Source organism: Thermobia domestica, chromosome 11 (genome assembly GCF_964235325.1).
Source record: "Thermobia domestica chromosome 11, izTheDome1.hap1.1, whole genome shotgun sequence".
Taxonomy (NCBI): Eukaryota; Metazoa; Arthropoda; class Insecta; order Zygentoma; family Lepismatidae; genus Thermobia; species Thermobia domestica.
The window spans coordinates 179,064,392-179,077,142 of record NC_137464.1 but is presented as its reverse complement, the minus strand read 5'-3'; the positions used below and the strand labels follow the sequence as shown (position 1 = coordinate 179,077,142).

The window sequence follows — 12,751 nt, the reverse complement described above, 5'->3', positions numbered from 1 at the left end:
TTCATACGCTGTTTCGTACTGAATTCTAATTATTTAAAAGGATGAATGTTATAAAGTGTTTTAAGAATATATATATATATATGTGCTAGTTTATCCCTTTCGCGCTAAAAGAAATCAGCCTTCATTTCATTCGAAAGCTTGTATGAAAACAGAAATTCTTCTTTTGGCCGTTCTCTGTTTAAAAAGAAAAACCAGACCCTTACCAGACAGGGCTGTAGTATAATTTCTTTTTCTTCACACCACCCTGACCTCAGCGTGGAGTGTAGTAGCAAAAAAAAAAAAAAAAAAAAAAAAAAGAATAGAAAACATCTGAGCGTCAATTCCCAACTACCCTCCGGTAGTGGATAACCTTCGACCTCAGGGAGTCCCAGTAACCCAATTTTGGTAAAGACTAGAAGAACATAAAAACAAACTGGCTCCCTTTCTTATCGTATATTTAATGGTTTGTTTTGACAATTTTGGAGTAAGTGATAAAGTGTAAATTTTTAATTAATGTATCCAAAAACAAAACGTAGAGAAAAAGAAAATTTACATATAGTAATAATAATAATAATAATAATAATAATAATAATAATAATAATAATAAACAAAAAAAAATCATGAATTAAATCCTTCAGTAACTAATGTAGTTATATTCTGTATACGGTAGTCTTGCGATTCTGTGTAGTGTTTATAATCTCTAGAATTTTAAGTAGTTGATTCTTGTACTTTTTAATAATATAGAAGTCATGCAAATCTTTTGTTAAATTTAGTAATTCTATATATACCTAGTGGAAATTTCGTTTAGGAAATGTGCAGTTCCTTGAATGTCTAGAGAGGTCAAGAATACAACTATCGTTAATGATTGCAAATTAGTAAAAAAATGCGTGTGAATATTTATTATCTATATATACTTCCTTTGTAGTTATAATTGATTTGTATAGCATAATTGCATGTTACTTGAGTTTAATATCTAACTATATTATTTTAGTATGGGTCATCCATCTCCTTTACATATAGGTATATCCTTTATATATATAGGAACTCGTATTATAATAATAATAACTATAAAAACTGAGTAAAAAAAATATATTTTAAATGTGTACTGTACATAATTGAAGTCATTTGTGTTATCCCTCGCTATAGTGTTTTAATAGGTATAGTGTATTTATACAAAATCAGGTTGTGTTGGCCTTGTTAGTCTTTGTATATTTTTACAAACAAAGCTTAGTTTTGTAAATATGTAGGAACAAATCGTACCAACTAGGGAACTCTTTGTATGATACGTATATAACCATTGGTAGAGCCATGTAGTAATTTCTTAAATTGTGATTCACTCACAATCGAGATTTTATATCTTAATAATTGGTAGTCTAATGATAACTTTGTTTATTAACGTAGTTTAATAATAATTTTGGGTTCTCATATTTAATTCTAGTTATAGGTGTATATATATATAAACATTTCTTTAACTTTTTAATTGTTTGGGTATGACCTAGGTATTAGACCTTTAGATAATCGTATATCTTCTTATATACACAAAAAAATATATATATTTAAGCTATTTTGGGATTCTAGTGAATACTTCGGTACTACTGATATAATTACTTTTGTGTCATATTATTTTATTATGGTGTTACCTAATACTATATAATCATTTCAATGGGTTTTTACTTTATGGATTTAAGTACTTCGATTATTTAGCTATAATTGTGTATAAAATAATACTTGCTGGTATAAGCAACAAAAATGTTTTACCTTTATGAACTTTACTTAAAGAATTAGTAAGTGTTGCCAACTAGGACAAAGGAATTTTAATTGAATATATCTATGTATGAGTATTAAGCAGTGTTGCCAATCCTAAAGATTAAAAAGTGTTGCCAACTCTAAAGTTTAAAAACAATATTGCCACTTAACTTTTTTTTTCAAAAAAAAAATTTTAAGCCCAAGTACTCAAAAAAAATATTCCTCAGTTCCCTCGTCTATTTTTTTTTATTTTACGCGGGAGGAATGTAGCGGCCGACCTGAGGCGCCTTCGGGCCGACCTAATTTTTTGCTTTTCTTACTGTTATTAAATTCATAATTACTCTTTAAAAACCTTTTAATTGCTTTATTGCCATGTAATTATTGCAGGTATTAGTCAATGTTAAATTTCTCTCTTTATATTTTGTTCTTTCTGTGGAATAACTAAGCCAGACGAATACTTAAAGTTAGCTATTGTCTCGTAAGAGGAAACTCATATCTTTTTCTCCCCTCTTTGCATCTTGAGAAACAGATCTGAATTGGTAACCTATAACCTTCAATTCGCTGCACGTGCAAGGGAATATCTAACCCTTGTGTCTTATCTAAGAGTCTGATGTTATTTTCTGAATACTCTCATTGTCCTCTGTTTAAGCCCAGATGTTCTCAAAAACATGGTAGACGTATAATTAACATTTTGGCGCCGAAGTTGACACTTCGAAAATACTAAATATGTCTATTTTGACACCGTATAAAATAAGTGTCTTGGGAACACTTGTATTTTTGGTATCATTGTGAAACTATTAAGAAACCTGTAAAATCCGGATAAAGCCTGATTTTCTTTGTAATATCAAATTAACCTTTGACTTTTAATTTGGATATTATGTACTAGATGACGCTAAAGCCTTATACTGTTTGTAATAACGCGCATGCGTGACTATTCTAGTTAACACCCTAAATAGTCGTTTAGATTATCGATACCCAATCTAAACGTAAAGACTAATTTCATTGCACACGAGTATCCGCCCTTTTGGAAAGATACCACCCTACTATACTCCCACGTACGTAACGTGTGAATAAACTCCCTGAATACAAAATAGCTGTACAAGCTGTTCTCAGGGGGAAATCATTGTGTGTCTACGAGGCACGAGCTTCGTGCTCGTCGCCGGGGGCTCCGGCCCACTCTTCGGGCTCAGGCTTCTGTCCTTCGCCCGCCGGACTTGCGTTTCTTCTCTGACTTTGTTAGAGTCATAGAGAGAAGAACTTAGTGCATTATCAGAGTGTGTTAATACACTGTGTTAGTGGAGAACTCCGCCATCTCCGTTCTCCTACCAAGGACCATCTCTGTTTTCATTTCGTGTGTGCAATACAGCAAGAACTTTGTTGCTGTGCTGAACGTTGTTTTTAGTAAGTTTACTACTACTACATGCAGGCAGTCGTAATTCGATCTCTTCATTGAACTGCTCTTATTTCTCTTTTATCATTGGTCATATTCTGACCCCTCTCAAGTTTCACGCATACGCCACTAGACTGAGGCGTCATCTAAAATTACCTCTGATGTATCACAACTTATTGCTTATCAACTCTTCTGCGCTGTACTAAAGCAACTTACAATAAAATTCATACTACTTCTAACTCGGCGTTCCAGTCATTTAAAACGCCTATCTAAAGTTTTCAAAGTACGACCTCACCTACTCATATTCTCTCAGAAAGTACCTCCGAAGAAGCCGTTCGTCGAAGTCATTATTATCACATCTTTTTCGTTCTCTGGTTCCTACGTGAACCACTACACCAGTCACGCCTGTTGAGGACTGAACTCTTCATCATCTTGGATTGGGAAGTTGGGTGACCCATCACCCTCCTGTGTGTGTGTTCTGCGACTACAGTACCATCTCTGCATTCGCCCGTGAGAATTCCGATTGGAGAAAGGACTTCGCTCTCCGTAGAAGCATCTTGTTGGTTTTACCGCTCGAACCAATACAGACATCTTCTGGGAATTCTTGGTCGCAGTGAACATCTTGTTGCCACGCTAAGCTCAACTGGACTTATTTATACAGGACTCGACGATATCTCCAGAGGCCACTTGGAACTCTTTCATCTCCGTAGGTGTTCAATTGCGAGGTGAGTGATTTAAATTGTTTTAGTGATCTTAATTGTGCATCTTGATTCCTCGCATCGACTCAGAATCACGTCTACTTCTGTGCACCCAATATCCGATTTCAATGTTTGTGTTTTTATAAAGTGATTCTACAACTAAGGTTGTTAGCGATAACTATCTCTTCCATTTTTATTGTTTTATCGATTAAATTGTTATTAGGCTGAATTATTTAAGTATAGCCAAGCCTGACCTTATCTTGTGAAGTTTATGTATTTGAGGTCCATTAAGTGTGTTAATAATCCTGTCTCCATTGCATTAGCTTTAATTTTAATTCATTGTTGTATAATACGTGCCTAATTATTAAGTTGTCGTCCCGCTACAAATATTTATTTCTTTGCACGAGTCCTAGTTGTCTATTATTTTGGTGTGCTAATTAATCTCGTTGTTGTGTGGGCTTCACGTTAACTAGTGACCCCCCTTTGGAGCCGCCACTGCCCTAAAGTGCTGGCAATTACCTGCGGGACATTCACGGATCAAGGCTCCCTTATAACCTCGTAAACTCGTGCTTGAACTTTGTAATTAATTATTGTCATACATAGACACTCATCCTGTTCTCTCTCTCCCTATCAAATTCACCTTGCCGACAGCCTTGTTAGTCGGACATTGTTTGAACAGGACGGACCTCCTCCTTACCGTACTAATAAATTGCAGAGCCCCATAGATTGCTCAGCTCCATTACATTTTTAATGTCAGGCAACCCTCTAAGTCAGAGATATTCTTGAGACCTTTCGTGGTCCTTTATTAACTATTCTGTTAGTTTGATTTCGGCTACCTTTGGTAGAGATATTGTCGCTAATAATCTCTTTTTATGTTCGTGACCTGTGGTGGAACTCCCTCACCAGTGGCCGCAAAAGTTCTGATCGCTTCCTGCCACCGGCCCCGACAGTTGTGTGTTCGATAGTTACTTGACTATTGCAAAGCAGTTTTCCTCAATACATGTTATCTGAATGTGAACACAATCATGCATTTTTGTGTTCTTATATGAACAGTGTTATTTATTTTACAGAATAAGACCAATAAACAGGGTTTTGTATAGATTAAGTTTCTTTTGTTTGGAAAATTCTGAAAAATTAGTAGGATGCTCAGACTTTTGACAATGATTGTAAGACAAGACATTCATGATGGAAATGTAAATTTGGTTATTTTAATCAGTACTTGTGCAAAATATTTTAGTAAAAACTTCGTTCATGTAATTTGATTATATTTTGAATTGTAATGAAGTAATGAAAAAATCGCTTATGATAAAATTTTATACTCAGGTGTTGGGCAACTATGGGGATGGTGAATTTTGCATGTAAAAGAAAACAGAGGGTTTTGCAAAAGTACAAAATTGAATGGTGTGTTAGTAAGGAATTTTTTAAAAATCTGCCCAGGAAGTTTAACTTTACAAATTTTGTGGGCACACTGAAATGTTTATGAACCTTGCAATTTTGTTGTATTTTGCATTTGATTTTCAGTCCACACTCCTGAGTACGTTGACTACTACGCAGAGTGAAGCTGCATCATATGAATTTACAACTTTGACGTGTATCCCTGGCGTAATAGAGTATAAAGGAGCTAATATTCAGTTACTTGACCTACCAGGTATTATAGAAGGAGCCGCTCAGGGCAAGGGAAGAGGCAGGCAGGTACGTATAACATTTAACACTAATGAAATTTAAAAAGGGGAGGAAGTCAAGAATTTTGCTTCGCTTACTTTTAATTTTAATAACCTTATAATTCTTACACTTCCTAAATTTTAATTTTGCCCTGCAGCTTGATCACGAAGGTTGAAAATCAAGGAAATAATAAAGTGTGCATTGTTTTGCAGTAATGTGCCAGACTGGGAATTACATTGAACGCTAGTAAACGTTTGTACCTCCTACGGTAGATTTGTACTCTGGATGTTTTGCAATGACTTTCTTTCCAACTCTTGTGATTAACGTGTAACCAACTAAATGGAAATAACTGATGAATGTGTACTGATCTTTATTTAGAATATTGGTTTCAAATCTGTTAGCTAATAGCAGAGGGAGTGGGTACTCATGGCTAGTTCTTCTGTTTGTTTAAATATTTTTCCTTCAAATGTGAAATAATTTGTAGTGAGACAAAGCTCAGGTATTTTGACTTCTTGTATTTCTAAAATGCTGAATTTGCTTTTTTCTGAGCCATGTTTACTTTCAGTAACGATGTTGATGAGGATGGTGCTATACATATCAACATCTATAGAGGCCAAGTTCTGATAACCAGTTATATAACTAAAAGCACGGAACAGTTCACATATACTATTAGTAACACTTTAAATCCAAGATCAGAAGTTTGGTCATCAGTCAATGCTAACTTGAAATAGCTCTATACCGTTACCGATATTTATAATTCTGTCGTTATCGACATTGCTATTAAAAATACTCAGAAATGACTCAGAGGAAACAAATTCAATGGTTGAGAAATATTTACTTATCGAGCGTATGGAACACATTGTAGTACTTTAAATTATTCACCTAATAGTGTTCCTTGTCATTTTTTTTTCTTGCAGTGTTTCGAGTAAGACATAAGTGGTTATTTATAAATTTTGCATACATTTATATCAATAAAATTTTACACAATATTCATGAATAACCATTGTTGAGGGGAAAAAAGATCGTGTTGTGGAAAAGGACTTTAGTCATTGTGTTTCTCTAAAGATTGGTGGCCGACTGTCTCACCTCAAGTATTGGAGAAAATATTGACGAACACTACTAGGTGAATAATTTAAGGATTTAGAAATATATGAAATAGTCAAAATATTTTAGCTCTCCTGTGTGTTCTGAAGCAAGTTAAACAAAGTGTATTCAATTCAGATATACAATATCTGTTGCAAGGAGAACCACTTCCCTCAGGTCATTATGTAAGTTTAGCTCAATTCATTGACATTAAGCATTGTCTAAGTGCTAAGAGACAACATCCTGTTTCGTTACTCAAGCAGCATACGCTTTCTGAATTCGCGGTTGATAATGGACAGTGAATGACTTACATAGCAAACGTAGACTTATTTTCGGATCGGTACAACAGGAACATTGGACAATAGGCGCAAAGAATTTATTTCATGCTATAATCAAAAGATATATATTTTTTTGCCATTGCCTGTAGTAATACACTCATTCAAATCATCGGTAATATATCCAAGGTCCAGTTAATCCAAGTCAATTTTTTCATGGTATATTGACTATATTAAGTCAATTAGTGTGAAAATGTGAACAAATTGTGAAAGATTAATTCGTTGTTTATGCTTGTATACTGTAAGCGACTTGAAGCAGGCACGATGAAGATAATTTATACACCAAAATTGAGATCTGCCTAATTCATGTCCGTTGACTGCACTATTTAGCGACCCCAGTGACATCACAGCTTTTATTCCCATACATTTCTTAGTTGCGGATACGTTGTTGGCGATTTCTAGTTAAAATTTAACATGCGGCATATAAGCACATTGTCTTGATGGAACCTTACTCTAGTTCTTGTGCAGCATTTTCGAAATCAGTGATCAAAAGAGCACTTACCTCCATTGCATCAAGTGGATAATCAAGAATAATATGTATATAAATGCTGTAATATGAACTAGTGCTGCTTTGCATTGTCGAAGCCAGCGATCCTCTGTTTTATTAATTTCAATCTCAAATTGTAGGAGTAAACAAGTGGATTACTTCTACATGTTGAAGGAAGACACATAGCAAATTTCTCTAAAATCGGGCAAGCTTTACTCAATCACAAGAGTTACTGTGGATCAGACGAGCGGACAGACGCACAAATCGACGCTGCCTCTTCAAAAACCACTATGTGCAGTTTTTGCCAAAATGTGATTTTTACTGATAGGGGAGCATTTTGCTGTAGAGCGTATTCCTACAAGTATCCTTATGTGAAGTCGTCCATTTAAAGGGTAGTTACGACATAAAACAAAACCCGCCATGTAATGTTGCAGTCAAATTACTCGTATCATTTTCCTCTGTGTTTTCGAAGATATGTAGTTGATTTCATGTTAAAACGATAACAATAATGCACGAGCAGCAGCTGCACATATCTATTTTCGTTTTGCCTGCCCCCTAAGAAAGAATAAAAACAATGCATTCGGTTTTTCTCTCTCGTTTAACATTTTGAATTTTGCACTTAGCAGTTTTTGAGAAGCAGCGATGAAATGCAAATTGAGTTGAATGAAAAAGCTTCCTTGCTTCAATAGAACTAGTGATGCTGTGCATTGTTGAAGCTAGCGATCCTCCTTTACACAAATTTCAACTGCAAACTGTAGGAGTAAGTCTCTGAATTCCGACAAAACACACAAAATATTCTATAAAAATCTAAATTTGTTTAATAAATATTTACGAAATTTCTTATACAAAACTGGAGAGAACATGATACCTCATTTTTGGTCCATTTCAACAGGGAGACACTTGGAAATTCTCCAAAAACAGACCATATTTGAAAACTGTATTTTTACAAAAGTTATCATAGAAATTTATTCAAATTTTCGAAGAGTGGGAGGTGGGGGAAGGCTGATTCTTCGTATTAATTATCTCCAATGCAAGAGTGGGTATTATGTGAAAACCTCAATAAACTCATACATCGTATTCTGTTAAATAATATTTACGAAAACCTGATTAGAGGGGAGGGGGAGAAGTTCACACTTTCATTCCAATTTATTTTAAATCCAAATAGTGGATATGATTGTGAAACCTCAAGAAAAGTATAAGGCACATTCTATGGAACTGTAATATTTTTACGAAAGATATCTTGGATCTTATTCATTAATCGGAGGGGGAAAGAGTAATTCATACACATTAGGGGACTAAATTCACTGCTCATTCTTGACTGATTTTATTCCCCCACTCACCGGGGACTACGGAAATGATATTGTATCCAAAGCGAATGAGTTTTAGAAAATTTATGGTGGAACTCGAAAAGAAATCGGTAAGGGAGGTGTTAGAAAAGTAAATCCACTATTTTATTCTTTACTGATATTAACTCCCTTATTACGCCAAAATGGAGCATTTTTTTAAAGGAATATTATTGTAGAAGATATTTTAGAAATTGCGGGGAGAGGGTTGGACTAACACTTTCAATCTTGGAAGATTTAACTCCCAAGCTGTGGGGATATTCCCAATGCCATAAATAAAATATCCATCAAGTATTGTTATAGTCGAAACTTTTGTACAAGGATCATATTGAAAAATTATGTTGCATGTATATGTGTAAACTTGGAACATGGGATGGATTTTACTCCCGTATACTTGATAGATTACAACCTCAAACAATCAGGTTATTTCTGCAAGTGGAAGGAATACACATACGAAATTTTATCAAAATCGGATAAATTTAATGAGAGTTATCATGGAACAGACACAAATACCAACCTAGTTAAATAGTAGAAGCTTCGCTGACGCTCGCTTCAATAAATTGTCACCTTTAATTTGGGTGGAATTTAACTTTCACCGAATTTTCGACTATTACTTGTACTGTGGCCATCGCCAGAGTGGATAACTTCTATTCCAGGGGCGTGCGGGCCCTTTAGACTTTTTTTTTTTTTTTTTTTTTTTTTTTTTTGGTGGTGTGTCTGGGGATAGCGAGTGAGCGAAGATAAGATTTAAATTCCTGTAAATAACACTAAATAAGACTATATTCATTTTGTTCGCTGTTGTCAGTATAAATTCTCATCTTTTCTCATAGGATTTGCATACAAAATCACCAAACATCCTTCGTACTTAAACAATATTTCCAGATTAATATTTAGGCTGTTTAATAATAAATTTTAAAATGAAAATCTTACGCTTATGCGTGCTGTAAATGTATGTGTGCCGTTATGTGTCCTATAACGTCCGTTAGCAAGTATGGTGTTTGAGTCATATTGCATGAGAACAAAACACCCAACGTTAAATTTGAACGAAGGAAACTAAACAAAAATTTCAATTAAGTTATAAACAGTTTCATTCAAACACATAAACCTCTGTGATTTTAAACAGGCTTTTTTTCAACCATCAGGGTTCTCACCAACCTGAATATCCTGGAAAAATCAGGGAATTTCACGAAAAGTTGAAAATAAGTCGGAGTTCTAAGTACGGATTTTTACTTCTCAGAATCCATTTCTCTTTTGCTTTACTTGGTTATCTCTGCCTACACACATACTATAGGTCTACATATACGTAAATAGTAGATGAGTCACCTACTATTTCAAATCAACCAATGATGAAAAATTCATGATCTCAGATTTTGATCATTTTTGTATATTGAAAGACATGTTTGAGAATAGTTATTTCCCAAAATAAAGCTTTTCCAGCCCTTATAGTTAATTAATTACGCAAGTAGCTTCAAGGTCACGACTCAAACAAGGCTGTTTTTGCATTTTATTGTTTATTTCAATAACCATAAGAGCTATGAAGCTAAAAGTTTTCATCCCCATGTAATTTTACCTGTAGATTTCAAATCTGCAATCAAAACTAATGAATATTGTATAGGTGGAGAGTTATAGCAGTATTTAGGTCCTAAGTTCAGGTCCCGGAATGAGCATGTGGTGAAAGTTGTACATGTGTGAAATTTTAGCACAAGATAAAGAAATACTTATATTTTGTGTGAACCAAATTTGGTTTTGGATATTTGAACCTAAGGGCCAAAATAAAACTTTTAATATGTAGTAAAATTTTCAGTAGTAATGAATCTGCAAGGGATTAATACATTCTTCAAATGGCTATTTCAAGTTAATGAACCACGGAAATCACCCAGAAGAGCCTTGGAAGGTGGTCGCGTAATCAGTGACCATTTGAAATATGATAATGTGGCTGTACATGAATTCTTCAAACTTGGCAAACTTATAAACGGAGCTACCATTCCTTGCCACTTCACATGGTAAAAATGTTTGCGATGGCATAGGTGAAACGACAAAGCAATTAGTTACTCGTGTGAGTTTACAGAGTACAACTGCGAACTAAATATTAAATGCACAGCAGTTTCATAAAGGGAATGTGGACAATATCACATCCATTAGATTTATTTCATTTATTTATTTATTTATTTATTTTTGCATCAAATGAAGATGTACAGCAGCATCGCACGACTCAAGAAAATAGGTTTATTTGCCCTGTGAAAACAATATTTGGAACAAGAAATAATCATGCTTTCATGCTACATAGAGTTTGGGTAGATACAAAAGCGCAAACAGAAGACATCAGACGTAAAAGTCTTGGATCCAGGAAAATTTATAGCGTGTGTCTATCACTGCAAATAGTGGATTGGGATGGTGCTGGAATATTCTGAGGGATATCAGGACTACAACACGAAGTTCTTACACCCTGCAGGTCGCGATTCTACTTTTCATTGGTCTCGAACCGACGATATCGTATGGACGCCAGCTGGTCACATTCTTATTGATGCAATAGATCACATTTCTATCATGGCTAGTGGAAGATCACATATGTGTCACATGAGACTGTTAATAAAATTAACGATTTATTCAAGAATTTCAGTAAATATTGATACATTGCACAATACTGATTTTAGTAGATAAGGCAACTGTTATTTTTTGCTATAATTGCATGCAGGGGCACCCAGAGAAAATTTTCTAGGGGGGACCATTCCATGGCTGCTATATTGCGTCTAATATTTAATATATGTGGTTTGCTATATTACATATACATTTTCGTGAGCCAGGGAGGCCCTGCCTCTCTTCGGGTGCCCATGATTGTAGGCTACTCTGTGGAATAGTTGTAATAAAAGTTATACAGCATCAAATAGCCAACATCATTATTTCAGAAGCTCGTTAAGAGGCAAAAGACATATTCAGATTTTTGGGGGCCTTAGGGTCAAATACCCAAAACCAAATTTGGTTCACACAAAATATAGGTATTTCTTTACCTTGTGCTAAAATTTCACACATGTACAACTTTCACCACATGCTCACTCTGGGGCCTGAACTTGGGACCTAAATGCTGCTATAACTCTACATCTATGCAATATTCATTAGTTTTGATTGCAGATTTGAAATCTACAGGCAAAATTACATGAGGATGAAAATTTTTAGCTTCATAGCACTTATGGTTATTGAAATAAACAATAAAATGCAAAAACAGCTGTGTTTGAGTTGTGACCTTGAAGCTAATAGCGTAATGAATTACTTGTTACCTACGAGGGCTGGAAAAGTTTTATTTTGAGAAATAACTATTCTCAAATATGTCTTTCAATGCACAATAAATTATCAAAATCTTAGACCATGAAATTTTAAAATGCTTATTCTTTGGTCGATTTGAGATAGAATGGCCCAGATGACAAATCCTCTGATGGGGAAAAATATACAGAGGTTGATTCAATTATATTGAGCCAAATTCAATTCGTAACTATTTCGTGCGTTCGCAGCTCATCACAGTGAGATTACCACGAGGCAGCAACAGTATCTCGTTAGTCACGCAGTAGACCAGTATTGTAGAGCTTAGTGTGACGCCGACGAAACTGAACAGATTCTGGGAGGGGGTCATTGTGGCCTTTTCCGATGCGCATCGTAGAAATGTGTAAAGTGCGTAATTTTCGTGTAGGTAGTGCCACTGTAAATGGTATTATACGGAAATATGCGGCACAGAGTCCTGGACCCACCATACCGATGCGAGGAGGTAGAACGGTTTCCTGAAACGGTTCGTGATTGTGGCTGGTTTCTCGTACAGGAGCAAACTGCATCTCCGAAAGGCGGAACAAAACGTCAAAATCAATGCTTTGTACTACTAGACTCATGTCCTGACTGAAATGTACCAGCATTGTATGGACAAGACTTGAACCAGGTTGAACTGCCCCAAGTCAAGACATCCAGCTACGGAGCAAAAACATCGCTGGAATTCCATCGCAATAGGGAACAGGAAACTGGTATTACTGAAATTCCCTGTGAAG

General features: G+C 35.1%; 1 protein-coding gene across 1 annotated transcript in view; it reads left to right on the top strand.

Moving 5' to 3' along the window:
- Window positions 1-12,751, top strand: part of LOC145664586 (developmentally-regulated GTP-binding protein 2) — a 66,334-nt gene that overhangs the window by 16,802 nt on the left and 36,781 nt on the right. Inside the window, exon 3 of the mRNA XM_081731378.1 lies at window positions 5,335-5,505. Coding sequence (XP_081587504.1) covers window positions 5,335-5,505 — 171 coding nt within the window. The remainder of the gene's footprint in view (window positions 1-5,334; window positions 5,506-12,751) is intronic.